The sequence below is a fragment of the Nuphar pumila genome, chromosome 7, assembly GCF_984573655.1.
Source record: "Nuphar pumila chromosome 7, dmNupPumi1.hap1.1, whole genome shotgun sequence".
Classification (NCBI taxonomy): Eukaryota; Viridiplantae; Streptophyta; class Magnoliopsida; order Nymphaeales; family Nymphaeaceae; genus Nuphar; species Nuphar pumila.
Genome location: NC_143255.1, coordinates 11,788,761 through 11,808,960, shown reverse-complemented (window position 1 = coordinate 11,808,960; position 20,200 = coordinate 11,788,761). Strand labels below are relative to the sequence as shown.

At 38.7% G+C, this 20,200-nt stretch overlaps 1 protein-coding gene across 1 annotated transcript in view; it reads right to left on the bottom strand.

Annotated features, from left to right (window-relative positions):
* Window positions 1-15,121, bottom strand: part of LOC149831141 (laccase-14-like) — a 40,947-nt gene extending 25,826 nt beyond the window's left edge. Inside the window, exons 1-3 of the mRNA XM_090012946.1 lie at window positions 15,007-15,121; window positions 11,611-11,649; window positions 8,993-9,940 (exon numbers count right to left, since the gene is read on the bottom strand). Coding sequence (XP_089869072.1) covers window positions 8,993-9,940; window positions 11,611-11,649; window positions 15,007-15,121 — 1,102 coding nt within the window. The remainder of the gene's footprint in view (window positions 1-8,992; window positions 9,941-11,610; window positions 11,650-15,006) is intronic.
* Between the last annotated feature and the right edge of the window lie 5,079 nt (window positions 15,122-20,200).

The following is a 20,200-nucleotide window of genomic DNA, read 5'->3' as shown; positions in this document are numbered from 1 at the left end:
GTAGTATGCGAAGGAAAGATCAAGTGCCCATGTCGAATGTGTATTAATCTCTTATGGCAGGCAGTGCAAGATGTTTTCGATCATATAATGTGCAATAGATTTTTAGAAGGTGATGTGTTTATGTCAATGAAGACTGCTTTTCAAATGATGTGCCATGAAGGTCATGTTAAATATGGTAGTTTAAGGCATCTAATAGACTCATATGTGTGAAAATCTTTTGATCTTGCTCATCCATCATTTATAGTTGATAGTCATAATGTTAGATTTAGATTGGCAAGTATTGGTTTCAATCCCTACAGAACTTTGAGTACTACTCACAACATATGGACTGTCCTTATCATTGCATACAACTTGCCTTCATGGATGTGTATGAAGAAATCTTACATAATGTGTCTTTGCCTATTCCTAGGCCAAATTCTCTTGGAAACGCTATTAATTTGTTTTTGCAACATTTTATTGAGGAGTTGAAGACACTATAAACCAATTTCATCATTATTATTTCATGAACTCCAAAATTATTCAAACTTTATATATATATATATATATATATATATATATATATATATATATATATATATATGTGTGTGTGTGTGTGTGTGTGTGTGTGTGTGCGCGCCCATAATTCTTTCATCTATGTTTATTTGCAGGCCTCGTATACAAGTATGGTTTACAAAGTATGTCTCTTCCATGTAATTCATGAACTTTGAAATTATTTGTATATATTTGAGACAAAATTTATTTATTTTTGTCTATTATTTGATATTGTTTATATGCATGCTTTTTTTTTTTATACTAGTTTGACCTTTAAGTCTCCTCCTACAGCAAATGTTATGTGAATATTGTAGTTGTTAATGTTGAAGTTATGGCGGATGTAGTTATGGAGGAATGAGTGAAGATATATAGTAGAGTGTGTATGAATGCTTTGCATATGCTTTTACATGGTTTCTATTATAAATGTTGGAGTTATGAAGGGTTAAAGGAATAAATATAGTAGTGTGTATGAATGCTTTGCATGTTGTGTTTCTTGCAAAGTTTTAATTGTAAATATTGAAGTTATGGAGGGTTGAAGAAAGAAATATAGTAGTGTGTATGAATGCTTTGCATGTTGTATTTTTTGTAGGGTTTTAATCATGAATATTAGAGTTATGAAGAATGTAGTTATTGAGAGCCAAATGAAGAGATATAATAGTGTATGTATGAATAAATGAATGATTGGATAAACGAATAAATGAATATATAAGCAGGTTTTATAGTTAATGAATGATTTGGTTCATAAATGAATTAATGTATAAGCAATTTTTGTATTCAATGAATGTATAAGCAGTTTTTATATTCAATGAATGAATAAGCAGGTTCACGAATGAATGAATGAATGAATGAATGAATAAGTATATATTATTGAATGTATAAGTATGTTCATGAATGAATGAAGACGTATATAGTATTGAATGTATAAGCAGGTTCATGAATAAATGAATATGTATATAATATTGAATGTATAAGCAAGTTCATGAATGAATTAATAAACATGTATATAGTATTGAATGTATAAGCAGGTTCATGAACGAATGAATGAACATGTATATAGTATTGAATGTATAACCAAGTTTATGAATGAATGAATGAATGAATGAATGAACATGTATATAATATAGAATGTATAAGTAGGTTTATGAATGAATGAATAAATAAATAACTATTTAGTATTAAATATAGAATTAAATTTATATATTACTGAATGTTCATGAATGAATGAATGATCAAGTATATAGTATTGAATGTAGAAGCAGGTTCATACATGAATTAATGAACATGTATACAATATTGAATGTACAAGCAGGTTCATGAATGAATGAACATGCATATATTGTTGAATATATAAGTGGGTTCATAAATGAATGGACACGTATATAATATTGAATATATCAGCAGGTTTATGAATGAATCAATAAATGAACAACTATTTAGTATTAAATATATAAGCAAGTTCATGACACTACAAGAAACCTGTGGATTAGCGACGACCTAAATCCATCGCTAAACAATTTAGCGATGGATAGCTTCCATCACAAATTTTTTGACGCTAATTAGCGACGGAATATATCTGTCGCCCATTCCGTCGCTAAGTAGCGATGACACTTATATGTCGCCAGTTTCGTCACTAAGCTGCAACGGAATAACAAATGCCAACATCCGTCGCATGGCAGTCATTACTAAACGAAGATTTTGGTTTTGCGACGAATTTATAGTCGTCGCTAATCCGTCGCTACATTCAACGCTAATAGTAATTAGCGACGGATATATCCGTCGCGAATCCGTCTTAAACAAGGAAAAAAATTTAAAAAATATTTGAAAATTAAATATCGAGAAAAAATTTCTCGTGATACAATTTATATTTCTTGTACAATTTATATTTCCTGTGAATAAAAAACAAAGTACACATCAAAATACATATAAAAGGAAACTAAAACAATTAATCGATCCACTATAAAATTCGCAAGTTCTAATTATTTACAATTCAACATTTACATTTTTGAAACAAAAAGAAGGTAGAACAAATTCAACACATGAATCTAATCATCGCCAAGATTTTGTGCGTCCTCTTGTTCATTGTCTCGATCTGTCCCTTTAGCTCCACTACGCTGATTATCGCCAGCAACCTACACGAGAAAAGAAAGGTCAGTATTGATAAACAAAATATGCTGAAATAAATTATACTCTATATGTGATTCTATCATGCTCAAATGTGTTCTAATGCAGTAAAAAAACTGTATATGTGATTCTACCATGGTCATATGTGTTCTAAGGCAGTAAAAAAACTTTATATGTGATTCTATCATGCTCATATATGCTCTTAAGACAGTAAAAAAAACTTATATGTGATTCAATCATGCTCATACGTGCTCTATGGCAGTCAAAAAAATGTATATGTGATTCTACCATGTTAATATTTGTTTTCAGGCAGTAAAAAAACTTTATATGTGATTCAATCATGCTCATATGTGTTCTAAAGACAGTAAAAAAAAATATTTTTGTGATTCTATCATGCTCATATATATGTGCTCTAAGGCAGTAAAAAAACTGTATATGTGATTCTATCATGCTCATATGTGTTCTAAGGCAGGCAAAAAACTGTATATGTGATTATATCATGCTCATATGTATTCTAAGGTAGTAAAAAAATTTTATATGTGATTCAATCATGCTCATATATGTTCTAAAGGCAGTAAAAGAACTGTATATGTGATTCTACCATGCTCATATGTGTTCTAAAGACAGTAAAAAAACTGTATATGTGATTCTACCATGCTCATATGTGCTCTAAGGCAGTAAAAAAATTGTATATGTGATTCTACCATGCTCATATGTATTCTAAGGCAGTAAAAAAGCTTTATATGTGATTCTATCATGCTCATATGTACTCTAAGGCAGACAAAAAACTTTATATGTGATTATATCATGCTCATATGTGTTCTAAGGCAGTCAAAAAAACTGTATATGTGATTCTATCATGCTTATATGTGCTCTAAGGTAGTCAAAAAACTGCATATGTGATTCTATCATGCTCATATGTGTTCTAAGACAGGCAAAAAACTGCATATGTGATTATATCATGCTCATATGTGCTCTAAGGCAGTAAAAAAAACTGTATATGTGATTCTATCATGCTCATATGTGCTCTAAGGCAGTCAAAAACTGTATATGTGATTCTACCATGCTCATTTGTGCTCTAAGGCAGTCAAAAAAACTGTATATGTGATTCTATCATGCTCATATGTGCTCTAAGGCAGTCAAAAAACTGTATATATGATTCTACCATGCTCATATGTGTTATAAGGCAGACAAAAAACTGTATATGTGATTCTACCATGCTCATATGTACTCTAAGGCAGTCAAAAACTGTATATAGGATTGTACCATGCTCATATGTGTTCTAAGGCAGACAAAAAACTGTATATGTGATTCAATCATGCTCATATGTGTTCTAAAGGCAGTAAAAGAACTGTATATGTGATTCTACCATGCTCATATTTGTTCTAAAGGCAGTAAAAAAACTGTATATGTGATTCAATCGTGCTCATATGTGTTCAAACGCAGTAAAAAAATTTCATATGTGATTTTACCATGCTCATATGTGTTCTAAGGCAGACAAAAAATTGTATACGTGATTATATCATGCTCATATGTGCTCTAAGGCAGTAAAAATATTATACTGAAATATTATATAAAAGGTCAGCATTGATAAACAAAATATACTGAAATAAATTATATGTAATGCACCTAAGTTAAGACAATCAAAGTTATATGAAATCTAACGACATGCAATACATCACATGAAACTTTTATACCTGAGAGGCACCTGCAAACGAAGTTCTCCTGTTTTGCAAAAAACTGTTGAACTCATCCTGGAGAACGTCGGCAATTGTTTCATGGAAGTAGTCACGCATTGTGTTAAAATGCACAAGCGGGATCCGTTGAGAAATCTGCAAGAGACATTGTGTTAAAATGAAGTCACCCTCTGCCGAAAGGAAAAAATTTAGAATAAATATCAAAGTGGGACGGGATTTCGGCGAGGCGGAATGCCTCCCGGGCGTTGACCACCTCTCCATTCGGCCCGACCTCCCTCGAGTTCAGTCGGCCAGTCAGTAGGCCAACGATATACGACAGCGGTACAAGGTTTCCGGAGGCAGTGATCGTCCCCCATAGCGGCAGGCACAGGGTGATACCGTGGTTCAGGAACCCGGCGATCGCCCGGCGATCGCCCGGCGCCCCCCGACTCGTCTTCCCCCTTGCCGAAAAAAAATGAGGCAGGAGGGGCGACCCCCTGGCAGGAAAAAAAAATGAGGCAGAGGGTCGCCCCCCCTGCCGAAAAAAAAAGAGGCAGGGGGGCGACCCCCTGTCGGAAAAGCAGGGGGGCAACCCCCTACCCGAATAAAAAAATAAGGCGGGGGGGCGACCCCCTTCCAGGATAAAAAAAAAACAAGGCACGGGGGCGAACCCCTGCCGAAAAAAAAAATGAGGCAGGGGGTTGCCCCCCTGTCGGAAAAAAAAAGAGGCCGAAAAAGCAGGGGGTGACCCCCTGTCAGAAATAAAAAATGGGGCAGGTGGGCGACCGCCTGCCGAAAATAAAAAATGAGGCAAGGGGGCGACCCCCAGACGGAAATAAAAAATGAGGCAGGCGCCCCCCCTGCCGGAAAAAAAAATGAGGCAGGGGGGCGACCCCTTGCCAGAAAAAAAAAACGAGGCAAGGGGGGGGGGGGGGGACCCCCTGCCGAAAAAAAAAAACTAGGCAGGGGGGGCGAACCCCTGTCGAAAAAAAAAAATGAGGCATTTACTTGGTCGAGGAGTGCGCCGTGCCAGGGAGTGCGTCTGGCGGCGGGCCGGGGAGTGCGTCGGGCGGCGGACGACAGGCCAGGGAGTGCGTCGGGCGGGATAGACGAAACAGGAAAGAAAAAGAAGGGTTCTGATTAGGGATTTACGGGAAACTTAACGACGGATTTGGTGACGGCCTAATTCTGTCGCAACGTTACATGTCATTTAGCGATGGAATATTTTCGCCGCTAACATCGTCGCTACGTAGCGACAGAAAAACTTCCATCGCTAAGTGCTGTGGATATTGCAACAAAAACCTGTCGTCGCTAATTAGCGATGGATTGGGCGACGAAAGTTTTTTCGTCGCTATTTTCATAAATATTACGGATTTTAGCGACGATTTGGTTTCTCTCGTTAATCCGCCGCAAAGTTGTGACGGAAAAAATCCATCGCAGACTTTCGTCGCTAATTGGCATTTTTCTTGTAGTGTAAATAAATGAATGAACAAGTATATATTATTAAATATATGTATGAGTAGGTTATAAATGAATATATGTATGAACATATTGATAACTAGAAAATGAAAAAAAAAATCATCTTTGCTAGTGCAAAAAATGCACAAGAAAAGAGATCTTCATTGGTGCGAAAAGTTTCTGTGCATGTAAAGATAATATTTTTTTAATTAAAATGTAAGGAAATCTCTTTACCGATACCATATTAGCTCCAATAAATAGATCTTTATAGGCAAAAAAAAAAATTGTGCCAGTAAAGACTATATTTTTTAATTAAAAATGTGAAAAAATCTCTTCATTGGCATAAAAAAAAATTGTCAGTAAAGATGATAATTTTCTTTTATTAAAAAGTGAGAAAATCTCTTTACTTGCACCATATTAGTATCAATAAAGTGATTTTTATTGGCGCAAATTTAACCCCAATAAAAACAATGTTTACCGACATGAATATTTTGCACCAGTAAAGGCTATACTGACAATACCAACTGTGGCACACTGATTGACACAACGCGAGTGCCTGTAAACATCTTTACTGGCGCTTTTCCCTGTCTTTACTGGCGCAAGTTTTGCTCCAGTAAAGAACTTTTTTTGTAGTGTATCTAGTAAAAAATTAGGTGGCTTTTTCTTCCCTTGGGTTACCTGGAGGTTTGAGTTTGACAAAATCCTGTCCCAATGCCCTTTGTCATGAATATATAGGACTTTGAGGTGGTGGTGTATGTTTGTCTGTATGTTTTTTTTCCAATTCTTCTGTTCTTCGGGAGGCCATTTTATGTAGCATCTTTGTAAAAATTAATTGAACATTTGCTTGGCCCAAAAATGAGAATTATTCTCTCGCAATGGTGAAAAAACGATTCTCATTAGCTGAATTTCTCATCTGCAAGTAAACATGAGAAAATACGGCAGTGAGATTTGAAGCCATATTTAAAATTTAAAGGCATTTTACTCATGCGATTCGAAGCCACACTACCCATCTTGTGATTTCGAGTTACATCAGATGGAAAGTGTCCCAAGAGCAAATTATATTTGAAGGATTAAAAGTTTCGGGTACACTTACCTTGAATATCCGAAAAAACTAAAAGCCAAGGGGAAGGAAAAGTATGGTGGTGATGTTTCATTTAAATTTTGGTAATTTTCATATAAATGTTTATACTGTTCATGCTTTTGGCTTGTCATTCTCATTGTAATATTAAGTGAAGTGGTCATGCGGAGATGTGTTCACCAGCCTTACCTATTAATTTTGACTGTTAGGTGAAGAAGCGCATGGAGATCCAAATGAGCACTGCGTCCGCTTCAGAAGGCAGTGTAACAACATTTCAAAACTAGGGGCCTATTGAGATCCATTTTGATTGTGAAGGATCTTAGCAACAAAAATGAATAAACTGTGAAATACCAATGTGTAATCACCAAACTCTTCAGTTACGGCTATTCAGATCGTTGAGTTTTTGCCTTTTGCCGCAAGACATGATTCCGTTGGTACCCATACATGATCAAATTGGCAATATGCCGAGAGTTGGAAACCTACAAAGGGTGTTCCTTTCTGCAAGGTCCAAAATGGGTGCACTGGATTGGTAGGAGGGGCCTCAAGAGTTTACCCAATGTTACCAATATTGGTGAGTATAGGCCCATACGCATCGTACCGGCAGAAAATTCGATACGATTCAGGGGGTGATACTGACATTGGTTTTAATAATTTTAACGTGTTACGTTATGATTGATACATAATATTTTTTTATTAATTTTTTGGCCAATACAGAAAGATTTACTTGAAAATCGGTATCTGCCAATACAGCTGAATCGGTGGCCAAACGATTCAGGGCCGATAGCGATACTGACATTGGTTTTACCAACTGGGAGCCTATCAATGTCAGCTTTTCCCTAAGTGCAGAGAGAGAGAGAGAGAGATCATAATAACTAACTAGGTTGATAGCAATTACTTCCAAGCTAACATGGCTTCACCCTCAAATTCAAATCAAGGTTGGGTTGTAGCATTCCCAGCCTATACATAATATTCCGTACACTTGTTTGACTTTGTGGTAGTGCTCTTGTTTTGATATGTATTTTATCAACTCAACCCAAAAGGAATGTACTAGATCTGGGTCAAGCAGGACACCGTTACACAGGATTCATGTTTAACCCAATTGGTGAGTGCGATTTAGATCTAAGAGGGTAAGTAATGTAAGGTTTTGGATTCCCAAAATGTGCCCAAAGTAATACCTTCTCAGGTTAGATCAGAGTCCAGCCCCCAGTTTAATGCATTGACAACACTGAAAATTTCCTCTGTCCTTTTGTTTAGCAGATTTGGAATATATTTGGTAGATCAACTGATAGAAACAAGCGTATTGCTTTCACACACACACACACACACACACACACACACATATATATATATATATATATGTATATAGTACAGCATAGGTGCTTGAACATTAGGTGCTTGCGATACGTGATTGATGGTTTTTTATGCTCTTCCTGTGTTTTTTTTTGTTTTTTTTAATGCTGCCTGTTCAGATGTGATCTCTGTACTTGATTTTACAAGGATCAGCTTTTGAAGTGTTTGATTCCGACACATGGGTGGGTTTTTATACGTTTCAAAAAATCAATGGTCCAAAATCTTTGTAAAATTTTAAGGCTTCAAATATCATTTTTTCATCGAAAACACCTGATCCAGGTATGGATTCCTTGTAAATTGACCATGCCCAACACATTTATGGGGTCAGAGCTGCGAAAAAAACATCAGAAGAGCATAAAAACCCGTCTGTATAGCAAGCACCTACGCTCTACTATATATATATATATATATATATATATATATATATATATCACAAACTCTTCTAGTGAGTTCTGTTTTGCTGGGTAAGATGACTCAATTAGCAAAATGCAGCCAGGACACTTCCAGTGTTTGACATTTGCTAGCAAGAATAGTCTATGAATAACAAACTAGCTTGAACAGTAGAAGCATATATAAATGAATTATGTGTTTTATTGACAGTTAAAATGGACCACAAAATAATTTTGGAAACATAGAACTAAGTTTAGCAACATAAACATGTCGACATAGCATAAGGAGGACAGATTCTGCCATACTACTGCAAGACACAGTCACAATCAATTGTAAGTACTACTATGCAAAAACATGTAATGGAAAGAGAAGTGATGTAACATAATACCTGGGTTGCTTGCTCTAAACCTCACAGCAGCCCATCCTATGTATGGAACTGCGATTGTGTTCTCCAATGGAGGGTCAACCAAATTGTAATTCAATGGGTCAATATTGTCATGAAAGTTTCCGAAACCTCGTCCAACTACATAGAAATCATATCCATGTAGATGCATGGGATGATTATCTGCTCTTAGTAGTGCCGTCGATTGAAACACAATCTCAACTGTTTCATTATAGTTCAACACCTTCACTCTTGTACCAATCTCAGGATATAGGAGAGCTTCATCAGAAGTGGAATCCGTAAAATTGAACATATATGGTGGAATGCTTGGAAAGTCAGTTGTGTAAACATTATTGATGCTTTGGTAGTATGCTTTTAGGATGTCAATTGATGGATTAATGAATGATATATTGTTCATACTGGAGGCAAACTTTGTCCCATTTATACCTTTGCAGCTGGCATTAGGGCAAAGCTCAATATTCATTGATATAGTAAAGACAAACCTTGAGTCCATTTCCTGTGGAACATCAATAGGATGATCCTTGGATGCAAGACTTCGCTCTTGGATAGAAAATGCATATGCTGCATGGATATCATCAGTTGCTGGAAGGCTTGGAAATGGGAGTGAGGCTTGGGAAGTGTTGTGGCCCTGATATTCAATTATTGCTGTGGCTACAGTGTCATCAGCGTAGGCCGTTTCATCACTAGAAATGTAAGGAGCAGCAGCCATATAATAAAGTTGTTTCTGCTGGTTGGCTTGTACAAGAATATCCATCGTTTGTCCTGGGCTTATTATGACATATTCATTATCAAAAGGCTTAAGATAGGATCCATCTCTACCAACAACTGTGAGTGTATGATTTGCTATGGCGACGAAGAGCGCATCAGACATTGCACCATTGACAAGGCGAAGAAGGTAAACTTTTCCATGCTCAAACTGAAATCGAGTAGTTTCTGCAAAGAAGAAAAGGATCAAGGAACATGTTAGATAAGTTAGAAACTAATTTTCTATCAATCATTATGCCATTTTACTGTTGGAGTAAAGAAGAATTCTTTCGAGATAGGGACATAAACAGTTAGGATTCGGATCAGATGTAGTCAATACCAAATCTGACAAATCAGATATTAGCTAATCAGACTCAGATCCAGATTAGGATTTGGATGAGAAAAATCTAATACCAAATCTGAAAAAATACATGTAATGGGATTTGGATATCCATTGGTTGGAATCAAATATCTTTTGGATTCAACTATGAAATTTTAGACCGAATCCAAATCCAAGTGTTAATCGGTTTCAGTTTTCTTAACCAAATACAACTAATCGGATTTAGAATAGTAGGATATCCTATATATCAAATCCGTTGACATCCCTGTTTCAAAAGCTTAACAAATGAAAATCAAACTTTGAATACATGTGGTCAATTCAAAATGAAAAAAGGTGTAGACGGTTTCCAGCAAACAAGGTTTTAAACTATCAACTTCACAAATTATTGAGTATTTAAATATGTACTAGCTGACTCCTTGAAAGGTGATAAAGTACATCATTGTTCCCCAATAACCTATGGACAACATCCCACCCCCCAAAAGTGAGAGAGAGAGAAAAAAAAACTTAAAATTTCAGATTTCTCATATACTTAACAGAGTGATATACAATGGGATCAAGGATTACGCATGCAGAAAAAATGTTGTAAGAAGATACACATTCAAATGCACCTATTAGAAAAGAATGCATATCATGGATCCATACAAGGATTTATTTAACTATTTATAATATTTTATAACTTAAAAGAACAATTAACAAGTATAGAGGCTCATTTTATTTTTTAACAAAATATTAGAATTTAACTTGTCATTCTCTTGTTTTGCTAAAATTCAATAAAATAACAGCTGCATTCCTCATGCTGAGACGCAAAAGCTCACAAAATCTAGTAATTTTCAAATTTATTTTGGGAGATAGGATCAGGACAAATGTCCACTTGTTGAAAAATTCAGAAGGTTAGTACCATCCCCAACACCCTGACATATGAGATCACACATGGTGTGTTTCTTTTAGGATTCAAATTTATTTTTCGGACATAAAATCATGCAAAATGTCCACTTATTGTAAAAGGCAAAAAGTTAGGACCATCTCTACTCCACCCCTTTCCAGCACCCTAGAATACAGGACCACACTGGGAATGACCATTTTAGGATGAGCGCAAATGCTTAATTTTTTTTTTTGATAGCAAATGCTTAATTTGTCATGTGAAGTTTGGTCTTTTGGGGAAACAAAAACACAAGTTGTACATGCAACCTTTCTATCTATATGTCAGTATGAATGCTGCGTCACAATGACACACCAATTAGGGGCGAGTCATGCCTAGCACGAATCAGACACGCTATGATACCCCACCACAGCTATGACATGTGTTGACATTTATTTAATATTTGTAATTATTATTTTATTATTATTTAATAATATTTCCGTAAAAATACAATTTTATATATTAAAACATCAAGACATAGTTCTTTATTGATTACTATATTCAAAACAACCATGTCATCGTACTTTATTTTTGAACAAAAAATCGAACATTCATGCCGAACTCGAGTTACCTATTGGGTCGTATATATGTTGGCATTACCTGCATCAACATACACAGAAAGCGTACCTACAAGTGTATCTGCTGAAAATGAGCCACAGAGTATCACTACAAGAAAATAGGTGATTAGCGAAGGAATTATTCCGTCGCTAGTTAGCGACGGAATTATTCTGTCGCTAGTTAGCGACAGATTAATGAGAGAAACACATCCGTCGATATAATCAATGAAATTTACGAAAATAGTGACGGAATATATCCCGTCGCTAATTACAGACGGATTTTGCGAGAAAATATTTTGTCGTAATGGACGCACCATTTAGTGACGTCTTTTACGACGAAATATATTCCGTCGCGATTTAGCGACGGAATTGGCGACGAAATATATTCCGTCGCCATTTTTCGTGTTTGGATTTACGGCGGCATAGCGACAGAATTAATGCGTCGCTAAATGTCGCATAACCCCTAATCCCAACCCTCTTTTTCTTTTCTTCTTTCGCTGCTCCCGCTCCGGCCCTCTGCCCTCTCCCTCCCGCCCCCCCTCCGTCCCGTCGGCCTCTCTCTGGCCCCCACCGTCCACCGTTCGCCGGCTGCCGATCCCCGTCAGCCTTCCACCGCCGCCCGGAGACGCGCAGGTAATTTGCTTTTTCCGGCAAGGGGTCGACCCCCTGCGGTTCCGGCAGGGGGTCGACCCCCTGCGTTTTCCGTCAGGGGGTCGACCACCTGCGTTTTCCGGCAGGGGGTCGACCCCATGGGTTTCGGTAGGTCATTGGGTGCTGGGCTTCTCAAGGCCTATGCAAGATGTTTTCAGTTGCCTCAATTTTTTTTTCGGCAGGTGGTGACTTTATTTTAAAACAGTGTTTTTTGCAGACTTCTCAACGGAACCCGCTTGTGCTCAGCCACCCATGGTAAGTAAGTGACAAAAACAATGCAAATCGGGTAAATACCCGTGGTGAGTAAGTGATGCAAGCGCATCACATGTTATTTAATTTATTGGATGTAACACTTTATTGTTCACACACTCACTTAGTTGTTGATATCTAGGGATGCTTTGTTGGAGTTCAGAGATCATGCTGAGCATGATTTTAATGTATGAGAATAGAAGTGTTCATATTTTTGGAGTACGGATTCCATGCTAGGCATGGTAGTAGTTAGTGGAATATTGGAGTGTGTTTACTGTAGGTACATGTTTGATATTTGTTTGATATGAATGATTTCGATGTATTGCAATGTTTGATGTAATTGTATCCATGCTTGCATGTAGTTACTTTCAATTTGATTATGGCTTCCATGTGAAATTGTATAATGAAAGCATGCTTCAAATGAATGTATCGTGTCATTAATAGTTTGCACATAAAAATATTAAGTTATCAATGCATGCATCATAATTCTTGTTATTGTATGACATCATATATTGCATGATAAATTTGATATTTTCTTCATCATAGTATTCTGATGGTTCTCTTTTAACTGGTTAGCTTATTATTCGTAACATCATACGATAAAATGACTGCAAACCGTGAATGGATGTACCGTAGGATAGTGAACAATGAGTTATCGCATGAATATATGGATGGTGTTGAAAGTTTTATTGAATTTGCAATGGCAAGTGTCAGTACAGTGGATCCCATAGGTCAGATTATGTGTCCCTGCAAGATTTGTAAGAATAATCGATTTGTAGAACCTCATGGCGTTAGACATCACCTATACGGGAAGGGTTTTGTGAGTGATTATCAGAATTTGACGTTTCATGGAGAAGAATTTAGAAACAATTTTGATGCACGGGTGAATGTGGTGCACGATAATCCATATATGGATTTGATATTTGATGCCGCAGGAACAAAACCGGGTTCTGCTATGAGTCCTAGTGATGTAAGAACTGCAGTAGATGAAGAATCACCAAACGATGCAGCTAGTAAATTTTATGATTTACTTAGAGATGCTGATGAGCCACTTTGGAACGGTTGCGAGAGTCACACTATCTTGTCTGCAGTTCTTCAACTAATGAATTTAAAGTCCTAGTATAATTTGAGTCAATCATGTTTTGACCGTTTGTGCATGATTGTGAAGAGTATGCTGCCCAAGGATGAGAAATTGCCACAAAATTTGTATTGTGCGAAAGTTATGGTCAACGCTCTAGGTATAAGGTATAAAAAGATTGATGCTTGTCCAAATCACTGCATGTTGTATTTCAAGGATCAGGAAAACAACATATCATGCCCGTCATGTGGGCATCCTCGGTTCAAGCCAAAGATAAGAGGCAATGGTAGCACGAGATCAAAGAAAGTTTCATACAAGTCGCTCCGCTACTTTTCTATCACTCCTAGATTGCAACGATTGTATATGTCTTCAAGGACAACTAAACACATGAGATTGCATGCAAATAAAGTTCGACATGATGAAAACAAGATCACACATCCTGTTGACGGTAAAGCTTGGAAGCACTTTGATCGTACTCATCAGAACTTCGCAATGGAAGTGCGAAATGTTAGACTCGGTCTATGTACAGATGGATTTAATCTATTTGGGGGTAGATCAACTCCATACTCATGCTGGCTAGTATTTGTAACTCCATACAACCTCCTATTAAGCTTGTGTATGAAATGTCCAAATCTTTTCTTGTCTCTGTTGATCCCTGGTCCGACCTCACCTGGCCAAAATCTTGATATATATTTAAGGCCATTGATTGATGAACTAAAAGTGCTATGGGATGACGGTGTTACCACATATGATGCCCACAAAAAATAAAATTTCAATATGAAGGCCGTTGTTCTATGGACAATCAGTGACTTTCCTGCATATGGTATGTTATCTGGTTGAAGCACACATGGGAGGTTGGCATGTCCGTACTGCATGGAGGATTCCAACGCTTTTGGATTGACGCATGGAAGAAAGCTTTGCTGGTTTGAGTGCCATCGTCGATTTCTACCCAGCGACCATCCGTTCCGATGACAAAGGAATGCGTTTAGAGCAGGCACAACTGAAATGGAAGGTCCATCCACAAGATTGTCTGGCATAGAGATTCTAAGAAGATTGCGATACTTTTCCAGATGTATTAAGAGATGCCCGCAGTCCAACACCCTTCCGTGGATTTGGGAAGGATCACAATTGGACAAAGAAATCTATTTTGGGGAACTACCATATTGGCCGACCCTATTGATACGACATTTTGTGGGAACTACCACGCCGCCTGTCGGCGATCCGCACCACCGATCAACCCCACGTTGCCCCACGATGACGTACGACGACTGACACTGGTGCCCAGTTGGCAATGGTCACTTCCGGTGATGCCCCACAGTAACACATACCGGCGAGGGCTCCATGGCAACCACCAACGAAGGTCACCCCCCTTTCCTACGAAAGAGTTCCTCTATCGGCCACCCGGTCTGGAGGTCGGCCATTACTATACCGAAAAATGTTAGTGCTCCGGTGACCGATCACATCTGCCATCGGTGCCGGCGAGGCCGCCAACCATCATTCCCCGGACGGTCTCCGACGACGGCAGACGAGATTGCAACCCAATGACTGAAGGAGTAGGGGGGCAGACGTCGGTCATCCAACGATCTCAACCCCATTCTAGCCCCGACGACGTCTGCAGTGACCTCGGCGCAGGCCGACCACCCTGCAACCCAATGTCACCGGGGATCTCAGGCGACGGCCCTTGCGGTCGAGGGACTTCCCCGGCACAACGACTCAATGGCCGCCCCTTTCGGCATATCGCCCCACAACGATCAGCTCGTTTCCCCCAATGATGGTTGACTCCACTGCAGCCCCACGACTGAAGGAGCAGAGAAAGGGGGTTTTAATCCTCGGATTCCATGCGTTGCCATACGGACGCCGACAATCCTCCCCCCCCCCCCCCGACGACGTTTGTGGCGACGCTCCAGGTGACAACCCTGGCGACATCCTGAGGCAAAACCTATTGCCAGCAAGACTGCCTGCAGCTCGATGGCCATAGGTAAAACCCTCGGTCTATTTTTTCTAATGAGGGTCGCTGGGGCTACAACCGCCACCGACGTACAGTTGTCGAGAAAAACAGTCATCCTACGGCGATTGTCACCATCATTCGATGACCAACGTCGCCCCATGACGACGAACGATCACATCAGGATGGCACTGTCGCCGGTGAAGGCTGTTTCCCCATGGCAACAACCTGCCCAAAAAAGTTGTTGCTTTCGGTGACAGTCTGCCGAGAATAACAGTCATATCACAATGACAATAGTCATGTACTGGCGACCAATATTGACTGGCTGCCGGGAAACACTATTGCTCCATGGTGACAGTTTCACTCTTTTGCAGTCGCCTCACGACGACAGACTGCTGGAAAAATAGTTATCTCACAGTGACTGTCACCGTCAACCTGCGACTTACGTCACCCCACGACGACAGTCGCAACAAATGCCTGCAGACCCGCACGCACCCATGCGTAGCGGTATGCATGGTAGTGGGCCCATAACCCAATGTTGGCATTACGTGCATCAACATACACAGAAAGTATACCTGCAAGCGTATCTGTTGATGCTACACAGTATGCGTGCGAGTGTTTACCATTTTCCTCGTTCAATCGATGCCCACGATGAGCAAGACCCTATAACAAGTCATCTGTACGTGGAATTTGGGTAGACGGTAGCAAAACTCTCATCATCTTAGCAGCAGCCAACCCTCTTATATAATGGGGAAAGAGGCAGTTACCTGGTAACTTTCACCCACTATCTTCTCAATGGTGTCAAACCGGGTCACCTAAATGGGTTGGACCTAGTCCAACAATATAGCCATATATTTGTGTTTGTGTGTAAGAGAGAGAGATGTTGGATTTGAAAAGGCCCTCGTCAATCTATACAGATAAATAATAGTGTGCATGTGTATCATGTGTGAAAAAAAAATGAAGCACGTTTTTTACTTGCCATTGGTAAAAACAAAAAAGGAAAAGGGAAAAACAATGAAATACGTTCATATAATGGAAAGATACTGATTAAAAAACTAAAGTGTCATAATATGCTTGCAACCGTACAACAAAGAGTTTCTTTCATTTATTTGATAAAATTGAGTAGGGTAGGAAATTTTTACCTGCTTTTGAACATGCGAATAGATCACCTGGTTGGCCGTTTATGGTGTAAGCATCAGATTTGTTAAAGTCTGCACCCGTTTGAACTTTTTCTTGGTACATGGTCATCACACCAACTTTCCACCATTCACCTAGAGTAATTTAGAAGAAAAGATGAGCATGGAAATTTCATTGGCAGAAGAAAAACTTCTGTTTACTTTCTTATTGCAATTAGCAATAATGGAACTTTAACTGTTTAGAACAATAAAAATTATATTGGCAGAAAATCGATACAAAAAACAAGTTGATTAGGCTTATTTTCAAATAATTTTTTTTTTAAAAAATGGTTCAAATTATTTTTATTATTTTGTGACACGTCAGTTGCTGGATAAAAGTTAGCTCATTATGTTCAATCCGGTTAAAAATCGGTGCGATACAATTCTGACAACATTGGTCATGAGTGATCAAGTGAACTTACTGAAAACCACAACGTACTCCTTGTATGGGTTTGGGTATGGATAGGTAGCTCCAATTTTTGGGTAGACCACAACGGCCCCATGGACTGTGACTCGTGTCCATTCACTGTGAGCATGATACCAAATGGTCCCTTCTTCTGTACTGAAGTGTAGATCATGGGTGAAATTCGCTCCCGATTGAATGCCACACTGCGTGATGTATTCTGGACCATCTGACCAAGGATTCCCGGGGTTCAACAGCCCATGCCTGCATTTTTTAAAATTTTAATTTCCTGGAGCAATTGGTAAGCCCACAGAGTTTTATGCTGTCAGAACAGCGACCAAGTCCCGCAGGCAGAACCAGTACAGTTAGGCCTCTGGTCTTGTGGGCAGTTTCTCAGTTTATCCATGTAAATATAAAAAAACTGCATCTCTCTCTCTCTCTCTCTCTCTCTCTCTATATATATATATATATATATATATATATATATATATATATATGAAAAAGTTACAAAAACATGCTCAACTTTTGGTAGGCCATGGGTTTGTATTAGACCTGGACCTGACTTAAACCGGGCCTGGCCCGACCAGCCCATTGTCCAGCCCTAGACTTAACACGTATGTGTTTAGTATAACTTATTTAAGTAGGTAGATCAGTATATTAAAATTTCAAGATAGTAAAAAAATCATCAACTCATAAATACATGAAAATGAGGATGATTTGAAGTTTCAAGAAAATTGATTTGGACCAACTTTAGCACATGAAAACAGTAAATAGATGGTGCTAGACATGACCAAATGTTAGTTCTTGCTTTTAGAGAAAAACTCGAATCTGTTTACGTCCCTTGAAGAAAGGGTAAAGGTAATATGTACCAATGAATAGTGATTGGGTAATGAACTCTGTTGTATACATTGACCATCAATCTGTCGCCCCTGTTTACGTATAAAGTTGGTCCAGGGAACTGTCCATTGACTGTTAAGATGTCCTTAGTTTCACAGAGTCTTGTGTAAGAGGTTGGTTCCACCTGCAAAAGAGAGACCATGATGTTCTAGGCATGCACATAGAATGATCAACATAAGCTTCGAGTAAAACAGAGAACTGGGGGTCGGGGGTGGTGTGTGTGTGTGTTGTGAGAGTGCTGAGATGAAGGTGCCCGGATCAAACCCCGCTGGCTGACGGGTGTGTCAGTAGCTTTCAGAGGTGGGTCACGTGCGGCAGGGTGGTCGTGGGTCCTCACCCGTGGTTTTCCTCGCTTAGGCGAGAGAGAGAGAGAGAGAGAAGCTGCATCAAGCTCAGCTTCTGCACCCAAATTGTGCAGGCTGCGACTGCACCGTCGGCTTTTGACATCAACCAAGTGGTGTGATGAGATCATGAATGGCTTATGAGAGAGGGCTTACAACGAAGTCATGGTAGTGAGTTTTTGACAAGGCTGGCAACGGTAGTGAGCACCAGAGAAGGCAAGCTAGAAGCTGCACTAGCAGGAGTGTCTTGTAGAGGTCCATGTCCATATTGGTTGCCAATGAATGCTATCCCAATAGCGTAGCAAGAAGTTAATACATTCCTCTATATATACTCTGTACATCGCTAGTGACACGTGTCGTCTATGTTGAAACGGTAGCCACCTAGATAGGATGCTAGTGACACATGATGCCTATGTCGTGTTGGTGGCCACCTAGGATGAGTGAGTTACCTTGCACCACTTGGTTTGGTATACCCCAACTGCTTTATATGGAAAAAGATTTTCAAAAAAATGAGTTAACTTCTTTTAGTTTTGTGCTTCTTCCTGAGTCTTTCTCAACTTGTGAAATTGTTCAGAGTAACTGTGTCATGGTGACTAATCTACCCAGTGTCAAAGGATGTTAGTATTGCAGGAGAGGTACATACTTGATTGTATCCCGAAAGCGATATTATGTTTAACCTTATTGTACTCGGGTTAAGTCTGGGTGGAGCAATTGTGGCTTTAAAGACAATATGTCTTTGTTACGTGTTGAATTATTGATTGAGTCTGCCTAACCACAACTTGCCTTTTCAAAAACAGAAAACACCTAAAAGAGGGTTAGGTGGTCGTGATCCCTTGCATGTGGTTGTTTGTACAAGGAGAATGAATAGCTTGGCACTTAAGGACCCAGTGTAGAGAACATTTTGGGTACAACTCTCTCATAAAAGTGCTGCGGCATTTGGACTTTTTATTTATGTGTACCAACATATCCTTTGTATCATTAGTTTTTGGTGATCCCCTTTCCCTGCGTTAGGTTAAGATTAGCTTGTGGCTGTCCATACAAAGCAGAAGCACAATAATTGCATTTTAAAAATTAAGGGGCCTGTTGGAAACCATTTTTGGCATGTGAGGATCTTTCAAGCATAAAAGAAAAAGAAAGAAATGTATAATTACTAAAATGATTTGAATTTGCCCTGAAATGTATAATTTTAAGTTTAGTTTTTTTCTATTGTTCATATGTGATAAAATTTTTGTTTGGTAAGTACACGCCTCCTGTGGTGGGACGTTTCAGGTTCAAATCCCAGTGGTATGTTGAATAATGTGATACATTTTTATTTTGATTAATCACGTTATTTTTGCCGATCATGACACTACTCGAGGAATTATCGAGGTCGATTTTGGCACAATGGTTGGTACGCCACTATCCTTTTTCAAATTCAAACTTAAATTCTTGCTATGACCGACTCGAATCTGTGGCTGAGCCAACTTGGACCAACATCACCTCAAAATGCATAATCCTATTAGTCTGGTAAGTACAACTTGGCTATTTGGCAAAGCTTGGGCAGAAGATTATTTTGATTCCATTAGATAGTGGTACAGGTTGCCCTCAGTTGGCATCAAATTGACAAACTCAATTTAATTAAAATTGACTCGGAGTAGCATTTGTTAATGCGAATAACCATTCTCAGAATGCTGAGTTTGGAGTGATGTAGAAGACAAAGCAATCTCTCTCTCTCTCTCTCTCTCTCTGAAATCAGAATATATAGGAGTGTCCTTTTTTTTAGGTAAGGTAAAATTCACTAGAAATCAGAATAGGAATGTCCTTTTTGTCCTGCTAATAAGACATTTGGGCTGGCTTTTTCTTCCCATGGAGTTAGGTGGAGGTTTAGATGTGGCAAAACACCAGTACACCACCC